Source organism: Labeo rohita, unplaced genomic scaffold (genome assembly GCF_022985175.1).
Source record: "Labeo rohita strain BAU-BD-2019 unplaced genomic scaffold, IGBB_LRoh.1.0 scaffold_66, whole genome shotgun sequence".
Taxonomy (NCBI): Eukaryota; Metazoa; Chordata; class Actinopteri; order Cypriniformes; family Cyprinidae; genus Labeo; species Labeo rohita.
In genome coordinates this window covers 370,910-391,405 of record NW_026129590.1, presented here as the reverse complement: position 1 = coordinate 391,405, position 20,496 = coordinate 370,910, and the positions used below count along the sequence as shown (strand labels likewise).

General features: G+C 38.6%; 2 protein-coding genes across 3 annotated transcripts in view; both read left to right on the top strand.

Moving 5' to 3' along the window:
* The window catches only part of LOC127161486 (CMP-N-acetylneuraminate-beta-galactosamide-alpha-2,3-sialyltransferase 1-like), a 28,940-nt gene extending 24,019 nt beyond the window's left edge, over positions 1-4,921 (top strand). For both annotated transcript variants that reach the window (XM_051104229.1, XM_051104228.1), the window contains one exon: positions 4,288-4,921. In XM_051104229.1, coding sequence (XP_050960186.1) covers positions 4,288-4,452 — 165 coding nt within the window. In that variant the 3' untranslated portion in view covers positions 4,453-4,921. The remainder of the gene's footprint in view (positions 1-4,287) is intronic.
* A 5,691-nt stretch (positions 4,922-10,612) lies between these two features.
* On the top strand, positions 10,613-20,114 carry LOC127161485 (CMP-N-acetylneuraminate-beta-galactosamide-alpha-2,3-sialyltransferase 1-like). Its single transcript, XM_051104227.1, has 9 exons — positions 10,613-10,880; positions 10,987-11,133; positions 12,385-12,560; positions 12,903-13,182; positions 16,687-16,880; positions 17,152-17,331; positions 18,393-18,438; positions 18,568-18,687; positions 19,129-20,114. The coding sequence occupies exons 4-9, from the start codon at positions 12,943-12,945 to the stop codon at positions 19,291-19,293; spliced, it is 945 nt and encodes a 314-aa protein (XP_050960184.1). The 5' UTR covers positions 10,613-10,880; positions 10,987-11,133; positions 12,385-12,560; positions 12,903-12,942; the 3' UTR covers positions 19,294-20,114.
* Positions 20,115-20,496: the final 382 nt, after the last annotated feature.

Genomic DNA, 20,496 nt, shown 5'->3' with positions numbered 1-20,496 from the left:
CCTAATGCATGGTGAGGAGGAGAGTTTAAGTGTCCAAAGACTCTCCAAGGATCACAGTAGGAGAATTGCAGAGATTAGTTGAGTCTTGGGGTCAAAAGACTAAAAAAAAATTTCAAACAGCCCCTTCATCGCCACATGGTGTTCAGGAGGGTTTCAAGAAAAATCCTCCTTGCTCATCCAAAAACAAACTCCAGCGTATTTAGTTGTCAGACATGACTTAAATTTCAGACGGGAATGGCTTCTGTGGTCAGATGAAACTAAAAAAAAAGAGCTTTCTGGCAGCAAACACTCAAGATAGGTTTGGTACAAAAAGTACCCCATGCCCACGGTTAAATATACTGCTGGATCTTTAATGTTGTGGGCTTATTTTCCTGCCAGAGGTCCTGGACATCTTGTTCAGATACATGGCATCATGGATTCTAGCAAATACCAACAGATAAAAAATGTAAACCTGACTGCATCTGTTAGAAGTTCTGTAATGAGCTGTGGTTGGATCCTCCATCAGGACAGTGATCCAAATCAAACATCAAAATCAACACAAAAATGTGTCACTGAGCATAAAATGAAGCTTCTGCCATGGCCGTCCCAGTTGCCTGACCCGAACCCTATAGAAAATGCGTGAGGTGAACTGAAGAGAAGAAGCACCAGCATGGAGCTGGAAACTGAAGGATCTGAAGAGTTTGTGTATGAAGGAATGGTCTCTGATCTCTTGTCAGGTGTTCTCCAAACTCTTCAGGCATTAAAGAAGAAAACACAGAGCTGTTATCTTGAATAAAGGACATTGCAATAATTGGGTGCCAATAATTGTGGTCAACATGAACTACAGAAAAACATTTATTTCATAAAGAGATTTTCCCCCTGCTTTCCATGGTTTTACTTAAATGATAGGTTAGAATATTGGGTAACGCTTTAGATTACAACCCGCAAAGAACTACGTAAGTAAACTGAATTTACAGTGTATGTTTCTGTAATTATAGTGTACCTATAAAGAACGTACATGTAGGTATAAGGGAACAATATGTTATATTTGGGTAATAAGGGGATAACAAACCAGATATTCAACCTGCAAAGAACTAAATGAGTATACTGAATTTACGGTGTACGTTTCTATAATTATATTGTACCTATTAGTATGTGTAGGTATAAGAGAACAATAGGCTATGTTACGTTTTGGTAATTCGGGGGCAACAACCAGATATACAACCTGCAAAGAACTGCGCAAGTAAACTAAAGTTACAGTGTATGTTTCGTATTTATATTGTACCTACGTGTAAGTATAAGGGAACAATAGGTTACGTTTGGATAATAACGGGGTAGCAAACAGATATACAAATAATTTATAATGGATTAATTTAAAAAACTTAACAGGTACCTGTTCTATTAAATCGTAAGTTTGGTGTATCTATACGTAAGCTTTTTACAATTACTGGGAAATTATACTCTTGTTCCATGTAGTTACAGGGTAATTGTGACATCTGCGGGTTGTAAATTAAAGTGGCGACTGTTCCCCTCTTGTTCAACGAAGTTACAGGGTAGTTTCAATACATAAACACACAATCTGAAAATATATCTAAAAATATTTTTTATAGTCGCTAATCCCACTTCTACCTCTAAACCTAACATTAACTATGACTGAACAGTAATAAAAATATAAAAAACAGGAAAGTGCAATCACAATCATTTATTTATTGCAAAAATGTCAACAGCCATACAAAAAAGTAATCCAAATAACGATGCGTTTGCAGCCGCAGTCCTCTCTGGCAGAATACAGTAGGTCTGAGGTGCAGTAGATGAGAGCAGAATTTAAATTGTTAATCGCTGAAAATATTATCCAGATTATTGTCTTGATCCACTCCTCGAAGGCGCCCGCGCGTCATTCCAACACATCTCACCAGAAACACGGCATGTCGTAATCTGTGACGAATGCAGGCGAGAGCCAATGAACGTCCGATTTTCCTGTCGCAAAATGCACTTTAGCACGGGTTTATGGCTGTTGCTGCTAGAGATGGAGATGAAGATCGCCGGACAAAGCCTTGAATTTGGTTCTGGTCCTCGCAAATCGTATGGATTCTGAAGATCTGGGTTACAGCACACAAATAAAATGGTTTAATTTGTAATTATGATTCGTGTTCGGTGTATTTTATGGTTCTACTGTTAGTCACATCATGTTAGTGAAAACGCCTTTGTGTTCCACCACGGCAAACGAAGTTAATATTACATGAATGATTAAACGATTGCAGAAATATTATTTATTTTAAGGGTTTAACGTGTAGTCATGATAACATTATGTAGATCTATTATTCTTGGAAACGAGCTGGCAACAGAAATCACACAGAACAGAATGAAATGTTATAATTTCATATTAAGTAAACGTTAAATGTTTAGATGATGTAAATATGTCAGTATTGTACATTTAGTGTCTGTAAAAATGTAAATAAATGTACATTTTGTAGAACCACATTTTACGTCGTGTTGTTATATGTATTGTACCCTGTAACTTCATTGAACAAGAGGGGAACAGTCGCCACTTTAATTTACAGCCCGCAGAGGGCACACTTACCCTGTAACTACATGGAACAAGAGTATAATTTCCCAGTAATTGTAAAAAGCTTACGTATAGATACAACAAACGTACGATTTAATAGAACAGGTACCTGTTAAGTTTTAAAAATTAATCCATTATAAATTATTTGTATATCTGTTTGCTACCCCGTTATTACCCAAACGTAACCTATTGTTCCCTTATACTTACACGTAGGTACAATATAAATACGAAACCTTCACCGTAACTTTAGTTTACTTGCGCAGTTCTTTGCAGGTTGTATATCTGGTTGTTGCCCCCGAATTACCAAAACGTAACATATTGTTCCCTTATACCTACATGTACGTTCTTTTATAGGTACACTATAATTACAGAAATGTACACCGTAAATTCAGTATACTTATGTAGTTCTTTGCAGGTTGAATATCTGGTTTGTTATTCCCTTATTACCCAAATATAACATATTGTTCCCTTATACCTACATGTACGTTCTTTATAGGTACACCATAATTACAGGAACATACACTGTAAATTCAGTTTACTTACGTAGTTCTTTGCGGGTTGTAATCTAAAGCGTTACCGAATATTGTGAATTTTTTGAATGAAAGGGTAAACAATGCAGATTTATTCTTACAGCCACCTTTGCTCATATTTACCAAGGGTGCCAATATTAGTGGAGGGCACTGTATCTTAGATGTTATGCTATGCAAACGGGTCTGCCTGCACACATCCATCTAGCAATTAAATTTTCCTGAAGGCCTTTTAACGTGAAAGAGAAAAAAAATCCCTATGAAGTCCTAAATGCCTCTGTGTTATGTCACTAACAATGGTCAATAAAGTACGCTATAGACTGAAAAATTAAATATTTTTACTTCATTTAGCATATTAGCTTGCCATACTGCTTGCCTTTGATGGTAAGAGAATACAAAAAAATTACAAAAATACAAAATACAAATATATAATCTTTCAATATACACCCAGAATTAAATCACCTGTTGTGTAATACAGCTGACTACAGTTGTGCAAATGCACTGTAACAGAGAACTGAAAGCACACATGTTCCAGGTACAATTAATTGCAGGTCCTAGTGCAGAGTCTTCATGACACCAGGTCATGGATTTGATTCCCAGGGAATGCGGGAGATGAAAAATTGTATAGATTGAAATAAAAGTGTCTACTTTATTGTATAAAGGTACACACTAAAAATGAAATGGGGGGGAGGGGGAGGGGGGGGGAGCTTGAATTATATTTTCCTGTGTAATGTTTTAGATCACACATACTTGTTTCTTTAAAGGACCCATGTACAGTTCCTTGATCTTTCCCCACGTGTCGTGTCCTTTCCTGGTTTCAAGTTAGTTTCTGTTTTGTTTTGTTTTTTGTGTTTGTTAAAATAAATAAAAATAGAATTCAAGGTTTAAAACTGGTTAAAACACTGGTTTAAAAGGTCAAGGCAAGCCTTTTTTTTTTTTTTTAATTCTAAAGCAATTTTAAAACAGCAGCTGCTGTACAGTCCAAAGCACCACCCAGCATCCGACCGGAGCTAATAGGGCAGAGTCCGTTTTTACGTGCATATGTGTAAAAATCATTGTGGCAAGTAAAGATGAAGCTCTAGCACTCTCGCAAAGGTTTCATGACCTCTTTACATCCAAATATCTATGAATACTAATGAGGTCACATCAATATTGAAGACACAAGTTATTTGGTCATCACCTTTTTTACTTATTTTTATTTATTTTCTTTTTCAGGTGAGTGTATTTGGGTTTGGAGCAGATGAAAATGGAAACTGGCATCACTACTTTGAACAAAATAAGCACGATCGTAATGCTGGCAATCACGGAGGAAGCTATGAATATAGTATTGCACTTAAGCTTCATGAGAAAAAAAGAATTCAGTTGTATAAAGGATGGTGATCATTGCAGTTAATTTCTCATTTACTAAGTATTTCTAACATTATGTATGCTCAAGACATTAATTACTAATGTCATCCTGAACAAAACAAAGACTATGTACATTACGCTCAGTACTCCACACCTCCTAAAACAATAAATGTTTCTCAAATTCATTTAGAGTCGTGTTTTTACGCAAGACTGCTGTCACTGGCAGATTTTGGAAATGTATCTACAAGGAAGAGATATGTAGTTTCTTCATACTTCTTTCGGGATTAATTAATTAATTAATTAAGAAAGAGCAGCCGTTATCTGAAGGATTGGATACTGGAGTCATGTCAAAGGAAACGGAAAGAAACGTCTGACCACAGAACCAAATTGCTTCAGAAACTAAAAGTTGTGCAGAGTGCAGATTTTGGAAGGATGGGACTTTGGACCCAACTCGAGTGAAGTGAATAAGAACAGCATGGATATGTTGGTCCACCAGCTAGGCCAGCACTATACCAGCATAAACCAGCCTGGGCCAGCTTGGAGTCCATGCTGGTTTATGATGGATTATTTCAGCCGGGCATTCAAGTGTCTGTGCGGAGCGTGGAAGCTGAACAGTAGCGCACTCGCTGCATGACAGATGGAGACGCCGGTGCGGTCACTTGCTCTTAAAATACTCAATCATTTTTGCACATACAGATAAAAGTAATACATCTTTCAAATCTCTACGTTTATTTGTGTGCCTCACAATAACGTTGTGCTTTTGTAAAATAATGAATGCAAACAGGATGTGAACTCTCTGTGAACTTGAGCGTGAAACTCTGTGTATACTTGTCTTACAGACATAAACAAATACATAGAAAGTCAAACGTCTACTTTCAAATGAACCAATTCAAAGAGAAAACAAATATTCTCAGATTACGCAATCCGTATGAAACATGCACACAGGCGCATCACTACTGCTGAGATGACGAGTCAGTGTCGTCGCTTTCATCTCTTAAGCCGAAAACAAAGAAAGCACTAGTTTATCAATAGTGTTTGGTCTCTTTTTGTTTAGAATATTGCCAAAGGTGGCATGGTTGTGCTTTGGAAAGTGAATAATGCATCAGTAAAACTGTTCTAAATGTATTTGTAGTACGCAAATAAATTCCACAGAGGAATAGAAGAGCGGGCCACACCGTAGCACCGCACTCTGATGGAAACAGCTAATCACAGCACAGAAATTGAGAAGCACCAAACTGCATTCTCCTCCTCGTCGGAAAGGGATAAAGGGACCATTTCAACAGACACTCCTTGTTCTGACTTTCAGTCCTGTAAGGGGACAGACACTAACAGTCTCCGGCCTGCAAGGGAGAGACAATATCAGATACATACAACGTTCTGAGTCTCCAGCTTTTCAGGCAGCAACAGATACAACCATGTTCTGAGGTACCAGTCTGTAAGGAAAACCTGCATTCAGAATATTTGTCCAACAAGACAACAACAAAAAAAAAAAACTTCACTTCAAGGTACTTTCGTCAACGTGTTCCAGATTAAGGACCTTCAGCACTTACTCCAGGGACACGTCTGCGTTCCAGGACTTAGGACCCTTTGGTGCTTTAAGAGATCAGCATCCTACAGCGCTTCATGTTCAAGGCTGTTGAAACAGATTCCTGCTCCTTTACCCACTGCATTGCTACAAGCACAACCAGTGGAAGAAGTCGTCGCCAAGGGATTGCTTATGCATCTTATGCACTTTATTCATTTTTCATTTGTGGCATTCATTTAGTAGTTATGGATTACTCTTGTCTATCTTATGTTCAAAAATCACTTTTTATTTTATTACACTTGTGTTAATTATACATTAAGAGTGTCAGGACACAGGTTTGATCTCCCTCTTGTCTGTCTTTGTTTTTGTTTAGGGTTTTTCCACATGCATTGGCGCACAGCTGATGGTGTTTCCTAATCAGTGTTTTTTCTTTGCTTTCTGCCAATGCATTCTGTTTCTTTGCTGTAGTCAAGTTTATATTTCTTTTTGCTTCAGTTTTAAAATTTAATTGGTTTCATTTTACTTAATGGATTCTCTGTTTTTCTAGTTGTGTTGCAGTAATCTGTTTTTCATCAGAATTTGCTGATCCTGAACAGTTTCAATTTGCAGACATAATGACCTGACCTTCTCGCCTGCCTGACTCTGTTTCTTGTTTTTTTTGTGGACTGGATTTGGTAACTTGTGGATTGACTGACATTACCTGTTTGACCATTCTCCTCCTGGTCCAAAACTGGTCTGAAGCCGTTTGGCTCGTACTGTGATTATTATTGTGCTTCAATAAATTAAAGTTAAGCATTTTTTTGCTTTTGGGTCCTTTTCTTACAAATATTGTTACAAAGAGGTTCTACAAGTTAGACATCCCACCAGTCTTTCTTATCTGATGCACACCTTAAGTGACACATAATCAAAAAAAAAAAAAAAAAAAAAAATCACCCATCGCTACACCAGTTCGCCTCTCGAGGTTGGCAAAAGCAAAATCACTACAGCAGTATCTGCAACCCAAAAAGGTTGCACAAGTGATCCAACTCCTCCAGGATGGTGCATCCATAAACGCCATTGCAAGGACGTTCAAGTGCATGGTGGAGATACAGAGAAACAGGCCGTAATAAAAGGACAACTGGACAGGACTGTAGAAGGGTTCCAACACAGCAGCAGAACTGATATCTGCTCCTTTGTACACAGAAGAACAGGACGAACACCTCTAGAGCCCTACAAAATGACCACCAACAGGCTACTGGCATGCCTGTTTTCTGACCAAACTATCAGAAACAAACTCCAAGAAGGTGGCATGAGGGTCTGACACATCCTGTAGCGGGACCTGTGCTCACAGCCCTGCACCATGCAGCTCTATTGGCATCTCTCAGAGAATACCAGAATTGGCAGGTCCACCATTGGCACCCTGTTCCGTTCACAGATGAGAGCAGGTTCACACTGACCACATGTGACAGACGTGAAGGAGTGTGGAGATGCCATGAGGAATGTTATGCTGTCTGCAACTTTATCCAGCATAACTGTTTTGGCAGTGGGTCATCGATGGTCTGGGAAAGGCATTGATGCCATTTACTGGCCCTCATGTTCCCCAGACCTGAATCCAATTAAGGACCTTTGGGACATTATGTATCAGAGCATCCAAACCCACCAAGTAGCACCCCAGACTATTCAGGAGCTCAGTGATGCCCTGATCCAGGTCTGGCAGGAGATCCCAAAGAACACCATCTGCCATCTCATCAGGATCATGACTAGACGTTGTTGTGAGTGCATACAGAAACACAGAGGCCATACAAGTTACTGACTTACATGAGCAGTTGCTGTGATGAAATTCAAGCAAGTTGGATCAGTTTTTGTTGTCAAATTACAGTGTTCATAACTAAAGATTTTCAACTTGAACGTTTTGTTCATTGAGATCCGAAGTGCGATTTAAGTGTTCCCTTAGTTTTTTGAGCAGTGTATTTTAGGGCTCTCTGGGTTGTCTGAATGGACTAACAAGAACAAGCTGAACAAAGTTATTTAGTAATCAGCAATTACAAGAATTCTTTCTCAAATTGATCATGGTGTTTCTTTGTGTTTGTATGTGATTTCACTGTATTGCTATAATGATATACGTGACGCTGGACCACAAAACCTGCCGTAAGCTGCACGGTTATATTTGTAGCAATGGCTAACAATACATTGTATGGGTCAAAATTATAGATTTTTCTTTTATGCCAAAAATCATTAGGATATTAAGTAAAGATCATGTTCCATGAAGATATTTTGTACATTTCCTACCGGAAATATAGTAAAACTTAATTTTTTGATTAGCAATATGGATTGCTAAGAACTTCATTTGGACAACTTAAAAATGATTTTCTCGCCTTTGTTTAAAGCTTATTCAGCTTTCAGATGATGTATTAATCTCAATTTAAATAAATAAATAAAAATAAAATAACCCCATGACTGGTTTTGTGGTCCAAGGTCACATATTGTTAAACAAAAACAAACAAACAAAAAAAAAAAGTTTTTTTACAATTTAAACATACAGTCGTCACAGTAATGTGGTGAGCAGACCAGAGACTGTGGTAGAGTGCAAACAAACAGGGTTTTATTGAACAGTTGGAGCAAATGCAGAGAATGGTCAAATGGAGCAATGAGCAAGCTTATCTGAATGTCCGTGTCACTGGAAGTGGATGTAGAGAGTTCGTTGGGTGAATAGTTCTGGTTATCCTGGTGAGCAGCCGGTCTATGGATCCAAAGGAGAGGTCTGGAGCTATCATGCGGGTGTGGACGGTAGACCAGATAATGAAGCGATGGTGGCGTGAGGCTATTAAAGGGTGGAGTTAATTGGAACCAGGTGATAACGATTATAACTCAGGCGAGTGAGAGCGGGTGTGGCTTGCTTTAGGTGACACGGCTGGAGTAGGTGACTGTGGTGAATGCCTGACAACAGTAAGTGACAAATGTGTTAGTGACATATATAAGCAATGTGCATAAATAGTGACAGAAGTCTAAGTCAAGCTGTTAGAATAGTCTCAAAACCACCATGAAAGCCGCAATGGTTACACAACGGACAAGAAACTAAGAAGTGCTGTGCCATGCTGTGTATTAAAACCTGGAACATATTGTTTCTTACATGTCGTCTGCACACCGGCTGCCCCAATTGATGTAAACAGCCACGCACATAGTTTCTATTAAATTAAACAATAGTTGTCTTAAATCATTGTTCATATACATAATGAATTCACATTACTCTTGTCTATCCTTTTGTTAATAAAACCCCCCTTTTTTTACACCTGTGTCTTTCCTTGTGTTGATAATACAGTAAGAGGCTTTACAAGTTAATGATCTCCCTCAAATCCTTCAGATTAGTCGGACCAAAGCTTCCTTCAATACAGGTAAATCTTACGGTGCCCCGTAAAATAGTATGACTAAGACTAAACATTGAAATTAATATTAATATTTAAGCTCAAAACCACTACACTGGTGGTGCTACTTAGATCTAAAACCACTATATTTCGTGGTGCCCCATGTGAGTGTTATATTACAATCACTACAGTACCCATGATTTGGAGCTGTCGAAAGTGTTCGAACAGGTTTTGTCTTGGCAGGGACTGTAAGATTAACATTCAGTATGTGGGTGTGACAACATGCTGTATGCCTTAGGGGTACAATTCATATCAGACCAGCTCATAGTTTATCCAAACACTTTAAAGATTTTTAATATCTTGAACTGGGGTACATGAGGTGATGGAGGGGGTACGCAAACAAAATGCTGAGCTTTGCCATTTGTTTAATTCTACCCCAATTTAAATCAACATTAAAACGGAACATGTATTTCTGACAAGCAAAATACCGCTTTTAGTATAAAACAGGAAAATTGGGGTGTCGTAAACGGACAAATGATATCAAACGACCTCATCTTTTGCGTCAAAACTGACTGCATCCACACCGGCAGCGTGCGTATGATGGGACGCCCACAAAGTATATGCTGCTTTAGCAAATCACGCTGCTGTTCTTTGTATCGTCAAAGTAGATTTTTATCACTTAATAGCATGAAGAACAAATATTGACACAGACTGTGAATAGAGATCGATTTCAGAAACATGCCCTGTGCTAGTTATTGTTTTTCATGTTTAAAATACGAGCAAAAGCACAATTTTCTCTGAATATCCAAACGATTGCAAATGTTGATTTTACATAACAGTTCAACAAAAACATTTTAAATGTAGCCCACATTTAAAGCCTACATTATTATTGTTAATATTTGTTATATTTAACAATAGTTCCAACGAATAACCCATTCATAACCACAGCCGCTTCCTTACTGAATGAATGAATGAAATGACAGACGCAACGCCTCGCTCAATAAGACTGTGACTTGCCGCCACCTACTGGCCATTTTAGTGTGAATCTAGAAGTATCAGTAATTTTGCCATCATTTGTTGCTTTGTTTCCTATATTAATAATACACTGAATAGAATGTTAAGAATATAACATAAAAGATGTCATACAATTCATAAGTCTTAAAAAATAAATAAATCAATGTAAAAAAATTGACTCTAGCCTATACAGGTAAAAAATGCACCTGTAAAACAATTTAAGGCTTTAAGGGGGCAAAATATGTGTGTGAGTGTGGTCTAAGTGGGGGTACTCAGAAGAATGTTAAATGCTCCAGGGGGCTACTGTAAAAAGTTTGAGAACCAGTGATCTAGAATATTTTAAGATTGAAATAAATAAAAATAAATAAAAAAAACAACAACAGAAGGAGACCACAAGGCAAGTCTTAGATAAATAATATGGAGTTTACTAAACAACAGAAAAACGGGTGTAGAGGAATGGAGACTCAGCAGGTGAGCATCAAACATTACTGGAGGTGGTGTCAGCTTAACAAGCTCCTTTTTTCATTTGCAGGTGTCTTAGTTCATGGTTGGTAGTAGACGAAGGAGATCAGGATCAGCAGGTAAGTATCCAGCAGACGGAAAGTCAGTGTTCGTGACGTTAAGACCAGACAAAGGTAAGTGAGGAGTGAATTTGCCTTCATACTGATCTTGATTGTGTGCCGACAGGAGGGGGAAATTACAACTCAGGTGACCGTGACCGTGCAGGATGAGTGCTGGGACCTGACGAGGCTGATGTTTCTCTGACAACACTGAACATACCGAACACTGGATTGAGCTACCCTTCCAGTACAATAATTCCAGATATTATTTTGGGTAGGGTCACTTTCTCCCCAGCTTTGCATGCTCCAAAAGATCTGTGTTTCTCAAAAGATCGTAGAACGTATGACTGATCTTAGTACTATGGCCTGTCTGTTTCCTGACAGCATTGTCATCTAAGCAGCACCTGAAAAACTTTGCAAACATAAACCTTGTTCATGTGCAATGTGATTATAATATAATGTCTCGTCATTACTCTGCTCGATTATAATTGAAATAATTAAAAAGAAAAGGGAAGAATAAAAAATACAAATCTAAATCTTTATTTGTTTGATCTTAAAATAATCTTAAAATATTCTTTGTATTAAAAAGTCTATAAAATATTTGGGTAAACTACAAGCTGGTCTGATAGAAATTGTACCTCTACAACATGTTGTCACAGCCATATGCACAGTCATACGACTTGTTGTTTTTGCAAGTAGTCAGTCGACAAAACCTGTTTGGACACTTTTAACACTCTTCTAACACTTCTAAATGACCTGGAACATTTTGTCCCAAGGACTTTTTTTCCCCCAGACCTGTTGCTGTCTGCGTTTCCGTCACGGCCTAAAAACTACAGTGAAGATTAGGAAAATAGTCTGGTAACGCAGGGCTGCACGCGACCGCTCCTCCCAGTCCGGGGCCGTTTCTGAATACCAAATACATTAATAGGCGCAGAAATGTAGTTCAGGGAACATGCATATATTACAATGAAATCAAATATTATATCAGACAGCCTCTTTCATTTTCATTCTAATAAAGTTACAAATATATATATGTAACTTTGTGCTCAGCCAAAATGACATGACCTGGAACAAATAATAGATTCATAAGACCAAAAATCACCTGTTAGATTTATTTCTTTTGTGATTTTTTTTTTTCAAGCAGATACTAGTAAGTACACCAGAGAAATCAATTGTGCGAGGTACAAAATATGATTATATGTTAACACTGTGAGCACGCCGATATGAAATGAAATTGGACACGACAGTTCATATTATTTTGTATCTGTCAATGCTGACACATTAATTTACACGCAAGGAGCCTTGTGAGAAAGAAAACCTCTGATCATGTTTAACAGGTTAAGCTTAAATATTTCCTTGGTTCAGTCATGTAAACTCTCATTCAACTGGTACTCAAGAATCAGGAATAAAATGTAAAAAAAATAGTGCTGGAACCAGGTCAAACTGGTCAAACAAGGCTGCTATTCAAATGCTAGTATTTATGATGCAAAAGTGTGATGTTCCACTCACATATTTATATTTACAGCAGCCTCACTGCACTGTAGCGACAACTCTTCGCTGCTCTTTCTACGTCATCTACGACTTCAAAAATCATTAGTGAGGCTCACAACGACGTGCTTTCTCAGTAACCTCAACTCTTCAAAATGGAGGATGATTAACAAACAGAAGAACGGATCATTTGTTTACAGATTCCTCCCACAGGTAACAGATCTCTGGACAGCGTTTGAGTTTTTTCAGCCTCTTCAGATGTGTGTCAGAGTGAACTGTAATAGTAAATGAAAGTAAAGCAGATCTTAAATCTGGATTACACCCTTGTAGATGAGCCTGCAGTGTAGCCTAAGGCTGTTATTTATTATGAGCACAAGATGAACAAAAATGGTATTACGTGAACAATAGAATACATCATCACATTTACCTATGTGATTTTTCCTGTGCCGTTTAAGATAAAAATTTGTGACTGTGAATGCAGAGCGAGTGTGATCTTTAGACAGAACACATCGTTCTAATAAGACTTGTGATTCTTCTTTCTTTCTCTGCTTTCAGAGAGAGCACTTCTAAAACATTTCACTCAACAAACATAAAGATGATTAGAAAGAGAACTCTTCGACATTTCATTGTGTTTGTCAGCGTCTCCGGCCCTATCTGTATAGTTCTTTTCCATCAAACGTCTACCAGGAGTTTTCTCAAGGATTCGTGTATGTGTAACTGCGCAATGGATTCGGAGGGTCGTTCATGGTTTTCTCAACGATATAAACCCTCTGCTAACGTGACGCTCAACAGAAAGAACGGCCTGCTGGATTTCCACACCTATTGGTGGTGGAAGGTAAAGACAAGTTTATTCAGTCACAGTGTGTGACAGTACTGTGTTCTTTATTACTCGGCCACTGACGTACTCTGTGCTGTAGTCTACCCATTGGGCTTTTGTCTAAAACTATTTTAAACAAGCAGGCTAACTCTTTTACAATTACATTTTCACATTCAAAGAGTGCATTTACATGGGTCATTCCATGAAATCGGTGCCTTTTCCACTTGGAAAAATTGAAACATAAAATAATTTTCATAAATATTGTTCAAATATACATGAAATGAAGACACCTTAAAATGACAAGAAATTGGCTATGTCATTTATTATTTTATGACCTTTATTATTTATTATTTTCTACCTCATGTTTTGGTGTTGTGTGTTTTTTTTTTTTTTTTTGTATCAACCCTGTTATCAACACCAGCGTTACTAGATACTGTAGTTTCATTAGAACTCCTATTCCACTGAACGATACAGACATTAGCTCAATAATATGCCGAGGGTGACCTTTAAAATGTTTGAATTTTACACAATCTTTAAAAATGGGGTTAAACCTAATCGACGTCATTCCTGTTACCCACCTCAAAAGCTGTTACTGTAAAAAGTGGCAGGCTGACGATTTCAAACAAATTTGCTAATTGCTAGCTAATAGTCTTGTTCACAAAAGCACATATTGTACACTTTGAAAGGATTTTACTCTTTTTTTTTTTTTACTAAATGTAAAATGTTTAAATTTACATTTTAAAAATGGTAACAGGACTGACATTGCATGATGGCCCCCCTCAGTCAAACCTCATAAATCATCAAAAATAGAACATTATAGAGTGGTGATGGAAACATGTTTGTGTTTTGAGTGTTGAGAGATGAAGTAACCTCCTTAAAATGGTGTCACTTGAATGCACATTATTTTACAAGGGATATTTGATGAGGCCAACAGGGCTGACATGAAATCAGGGGAAACCAATAAAATGATTAATATTTTGTAGAGAAAAATGAGTCTATATTTAGAACAATATGCAAATGTGTGTCACGGGCGTCGTGTGCGGGAATGAGGAGGAACGAGGAGATCCGAAACATACACTTTATTAAATAATCCACAACTGGAACAGGGAATGAACAGGAACAGAAGGGAATCCACACGCACGCAAAAGACTTTAAACAACTACAGAATGACATGGAGTGACTTACAAGAACCGACAACCAAACAGAGAACTCAACCAAACTTAAATACACAGAGTAATCAGAGGGAGACAGGTGAGAGCGTAATAATTGAAGACGGAACAGGAAAGACCAAATAAGGGCATACATGGGGAAAACCAAAGAAACAATCCACAGGGGTGTGACATTACCCCCCCCCCTTCCATAAGGTACAACACGCGCCGTAACAAATACACCAGGGAGGGGGGGTGGGCGCCCTGGAGGCTTGTGCAGGGCAGATACAGGAGGGATAGGAGGTACGCCTCCAGGGCGGATCAGGGAGCTCAGGGATCCATGGCGGAGCATACAGTCCGGTATGCCATGGCGGGTCAGGGAGCTGGGGGAGCCACGGCGGAGTACACAGTCCAGACGGCCATGGCGGATCAGGGAGGTAGCACCCCTCTGGAGAACTGGGGTGAGCGAGGGAGGACCGGAGGGAGTGAGCTCGTTGGAGCAGCACGCGGAGGACGCTGGCTGGTGGTGAGCTGGAGCAGCCGCATGTTTACAGATGGGGGGAAGATTAGAATCTTCCACATCGACAGAGAAATTGGAATGACAAAGAGCAAGGACATAGTTGATAAATTCCGCAACCGGTTTGCGGCAATCGTCAGGAGTTATGGAACAGAACAATTTGTCATCATTTAGCCCCATCTGAAAACACGCGTTAATCATCGCATCGCTCCAACTCACCAGATAAACAACACTCAGGAATTCCTCCACGTATTGCTCCAACAGCCTCTCCGCCTGTTGGATGCTCATTAGGAAGTCCTCAGCCCAGAACATTTTGCTTGTAGGTCGGTTCTTCTGTCACGGGCGTCGTGTGCAGGAACGAGGAGGAGGAACGAGGCGATCCAAAACATACACTTTATTAAATAATCCACAACTGGAACAGGGAACAAACAGGAACAGCAGGGAATCCACACGCACGCAAAAGACTTTAAACGACTACAGAATGATATGGAGTGACTTACAAGAACCGACTACCAAACAGGGAACTCAACCAAACTTAAATACACAGACTAATCAGAGGGAGACAGGTGAGAACGATTAAACAGTGACGTAATAATTGAAGACGGAACAGGAAAGACCAAATAAGGGCATACATGGAGAAAAAACCCAAGAAACAGTCCACAGGGGTGTGACAATGTGATTTTTATATCATTTTGCAAATTAAAAGTACTGCTGATAAAGAAAAATCATAGTGAGTGACGGGCCAAAAGCCTTACCCTTACCAGCATAAAGGAAAGGGCGTATTTTGACCCATACTCGGAATTTGTGCTCTGCATTTAACCCATCCAAACACACAGCAGCGAGTAGTGAACAGACACGCACGCCCGGAGCAGTGGGGGTTCGGTGCCTTGTTCAAGGGTCTCACCTCAGTCGTGGTATTAAGGGTGAATAGAGTGCTGGTAATTCACTCGCCCCACCTACAATCCCTGCCAGACCTGAGACTCAAACCCGCAAGCTTTGGATTACAAGTCCAACTGTCTATATATAAAATAATATTTAATTTATTTTTTATGTAATATTGATGAAAGCGTACACAGTATTGTTGTTTTTAAATTGCATTTGTTGTTGTATTAAATCCATGTTTGATTATTTCTTAGGGACGCAAAAGGCACCGATTTCGTGTTTTTCAGTATGTGTGTTGAACCCATGCTAGTGTTTGCTCTACAGGAACACTTATTATTATCCTGGGACAGGTCAATGTTCTTGTGATATCATATGTCACAAAATTATAATGTCTAGTAATAGATCAAATATTGTATGAGTTGTTGTGCAATGACAGGCATGCAAGTTCCACAGCCCGTCACTGCCCCAGTACTGTTTCCCTTTCATTATTCTGTATAATATTAAGGCAAAAAGCCTGTAAAACACTCTGAAGGTATAAACAGAAGGTGTCTGACATCTCAAAGTAAACAGCACTCTGCCTTCTCCACATACAGTACACAGACAGCATGGAATATGGGAGAAGAAGTCCCATCTTCTAAATAAAAGAGCCAATCGCCAGTTAGTGAAGTCATCATGACAGTCCAGCTGCTGTTAGAAGCTCTGGTTTGCATGGAAACAGTTTGTTTGGATCAAGTGCTTAGCAAGCGCTTGAGATTTTGCTACCTGGTCTTTCATTCATGAAAATTGCTGCCTGGAGGCTTTGCAAAAATGAGCTGACTTGCCTTGAAAGAGACTTTGCTTGCTCTATTTGGTACTATAAAAGATGTGTTGTTACATTACTGTACACATCTGACATGTCGGCCTGTTTGTGAAATGTATTACTGCAAAACAATAATCAATTTTGAATGTAACTCCTAATTTTGTCACATTCTGCAGAGCCTACAAAATGAATCAGTTGTAGCCAACTACACACAAGTTGTGGAGGTGATGTTTTCCCTCTTCCCAGATAAAGATCACTACACCGACAGCAGTCCCAGCCGCTGCAGAACCTGCGCTGTAGTGGGCAACTCGGGCAACCTCGTCGGATCCCGTTATGGTGCACTCATAGATTCACAAGACTTTGTTATAAGGTACAAAAGGTCAAGTCAAGACACCTTTATTTATACAGCGCTTTTAACAATACAGAATTGTGACAAAGCGGCTGTACAGTATTAATTAGGAAATAGTGCATCAATAATGCAAAAGGGCAACAGTAAACACTCAATTTTCAGTCCCGAACAGTGTTAGGTAGATTGTTTCAGAGTTTGGGCGCTAAATAAGTAAAAAAAGTGGCGTAAGTTGTAACTTTCTTGATACACCCAGACTTTGTACATCTGTGTTATCTGTGTGTTTTTGTCTCAGGATGAATGAGGGCCCAACAAAAGGTTTTGAGCGGGACGTGGGGTCTAAGACCACTCACCGTGTCATCTACCCCGAGAGCGCTGTGGACATGGGCGTGACGACTCACCTCGTTCTGTTGCCCTTCAAGATTCTGGATCTGCAGTGGCTCATCAGCATTTTCACCACCAAACACATCGATCTGTGAGATCTGTTTCTCATGCTTGTGAATTCAGCTTTACTGTAATGGAACATGCTGCCACATTAACAGCTTCTGTTGCTGGAGTTTTGTGGATGTGCCATTTATCATAGGGGTGGCGGTACAATTTTGAAGAAAAACAGCTCATTTTGCATCAACATCATGCATTTCTTACCTCTATAGTTATAGCAGAGATTTTATGAGAATCTCCATAACTGTTCCCAGTAGAAACAACTAGTCACAACTAGAAAGAATGGCCATGTCTGTAATAGAATACCAGCTTAAGGCATTAGTTAACACTAGAGCGTTTTTAACAGAACACAAACGGTGAATTGTGAAGAATATTCTAGCCACTCTTTTATATACAATGAAGCAAAATGAGAACTACTATAAAAGCACCGAAAAGAAAATTGGAGGCTCTCTGCCTCCACCGTCAAAGACACACACAAACCCCCCCATCTGTACTCTCTGTTCTGTCCAAGCACGTTAAACCAGGTTAAAATATCGAATGAATGAATTACACTGAGACTTTTCCAATATAACTAAATACAACAAATGTGTGCAGGGTTAAGCGGTGCTGTTGTCGGCTGCCACAGTAACAGCATTAAAACTTAAGGAATTTCTTAGTAGTAGTTGTTCAGTTGTTTTGAGCATCAGCATAGGTTTAATGTTATATCATGGACTAGAAACACCAGAGTCCTGATCGGACATAGTCAGGCGAGACTTGCGCGTCCAGGTGGATAGGACTGCACCCTGTGACACCATTTTGATTTTTTCAAGAAACTTGCTTCTTCAAGCTAATTTTTGCAAAACTTGAACCAGATCATCCTCAGACCTTGCCATCAAAAACACATGGAATTCAAGTTGATTAGTCAAACTGTTCTCAAATACCTCGCGAATGAATTCTTCCTTGTGAAGATCATGCCAAAATGAGGCTGTATCTCCAAAATGCTTTAGTGTATTTAAACCACATTTTGTATGCAGCTAGATATGTATATATATTGTTTATTCTTAAATATTTTTATATTGGGTGGAATTCAACTTTTTTTTTTTTTTTAATTCTCAGGACATACATGTATGTGAAACCATCAATCATAGCAGACAGAAATATGGTATGCATAACTGACATGACAACACACACGAACACACTTTTTAAATGAAGAAATGGCAAACTTTTATTATTATTGAGAAACTAGATTTCCAGATGTATCCCACACGTGCCTTCTGTTTGCTCTTTCGAGGTGATGATCCTCCATCCTGCATTTATAAAATATGTCTATGACAGCTGGCTGCAGGGTCATGGAGAATATCCTTCCACAGGCTTCATTTCAGTTATCTTCGCCCTGCACGTCTGTGATGAGGTGCACACACTTCTCAAGACAACATTCAAATGAAATTTTGCCCCTTATCCACCAACTACACTACATACATCAAGAAACATAACTGAATCATAAAAATCATCATTTAAATATTATTTTATAATATGCGCCAAAAAATAAATAAATCAATAAAAAACTGTGTAAAACACACTTCAGTATCATTCCTCTATGTGTAAAGGTTTTAATGGGTGAGAAGTAATGAGTAAATCTTTCCTCCTGTCCTCTGGAATAATTTCCAAAATGTAAACGCATCAGTTGCTAGCGTGGTTAGAAATGTAGAAATATCATGGGCCGTGCTTGTATTTTCTTCTGCCTCTGATTAAACATGACTGAGATTTGTTTTAAAAATGCTGTGGTGCCGTAACAAACATTAAAGTGTTTTAATGTAAGGCTTTATTTCATGTAATAATTTGTCTCCCTCAGGTCAGCGTGTTTGGGTTTGGACCTACAAAAGACGGAGTTTGGGATCATTACTTCGAGGATTTTAAAAGTGACCCTAATGAAGGCCCTCATGATGGAGACTTTGAGGGCAAAGTGATCTCTCAGCTCCATCAGAAACACAGAATTATGTTGTATAAAGGATGGTAATAAAGCACAAAGCTGGAAACAGAAGTGCGTTCATATGAATGCACACACCTGTCAAGTCATTTGTAAACTGTAAATACAATTAAACTGTAAACTGTGTGTGAGATTTTTACTGTTAAAATGTGATTTTATATTGGAAATTGTATTGAAATTCAATTGTGTAGTGTTGCATGCACTATTATACAACAGTTGGTTGTGATCTACTGGTCAAGCAGTGTTTCTAGTGTGTGTGTGTGTGTGTGAGTTCACTCGAAAAAGTCTGAAGCAAATGGTATAAAGTCTGAAGGCCATAGTATAATTAGGACATTTAAAGTTCACTTCCAGAACAGAAATTTACAGATCTTTTACTCACCCCCTTGTTATCCAAGATGTTCATGTCTTTCTTTCATCAGCTGATAAAAAATGATGTTTCTTGAGGAAAACATTTCAGGAATGTTCTCCACATAGTATATCAAATTCCTGAATATTTTTCCTCAAGAAACATCATTTTTTCAGCTGAAGAAAAGCTGGGGGTGAGTACATTATCTGTACGTTTTTGTTCCGGAAGTGGACTTCTCCTTTAAGTAGCTTTTATAAACACGCCTTAGATAAAAACACATTACTGGTGCACAGCTTGATACAGAACACTGGAACAGACATATTTTAAGATCCATCAGTGCAAGTTTCTTTCAGTTAAAAAAAGCCCAGACATGCATTTTAGTCTGGGGCTTAAGCCTCGTCTGCGAAACCAGTGGTGTACGTCTCATTTCTGCCGAGCTTGAATCCGTCCTGCTGGCATCTGTCTTTGTTGTTTTCACCAATAAAGTCTAATTGTCCCATCTGGAACCCTGCGTCCTGACTTCTACTTCAAAGAGAGAGACAGGTTGTTCCACAACAAGGTTGCCAACAGGTTTTCTGAAACTATGGCATCATAAATGATGCTTCTTTACCATTTCATCTTTTTATACATCTGAAAGCTGAATAAATGAGCTTCCCATTGATGTATGATTTGTTAGGATAAGACATTATTTGGCCGAGAGACAACTATTAAAAAAAAAATTGAGAAAAATCGCCTTTAAATTATATTCTTAGCAATGCATATTACTGATATATTTATGGTAGGAAATGTACAAAATATCTTCATGGAACATGATCTTTACTTCATATCCTAATGTTTTTCAGCATAAAAGCAAAAAAATATTTTGACCCATACAATGTATTTTTGGT

Excerpts from the sequence above, each read along its gene's own strand:
- LOC127161485 (XM_051104227.1), top strand. The coding sequence starts at position 12,943 with ATGATTAGAAAGAGAACTCTTCGACATTTCATTGTGTTTGTCAGCGTC. Across the intron at positions 13,183-16,686 it reads ACACCTATTGGTGGTGGAAG|AGCCTACAAAATGAATCAGT; the intron begins GTAAAGACAAGT and ends CACATTCTGCAG. Across the intron at positions 17,332-18,392 it reads ACCACCAAACACATCGATCT|GACATACATGTATGTGAAAC; the intron begins GTGAGATCTGTT and ends TTTAATTCTCAG.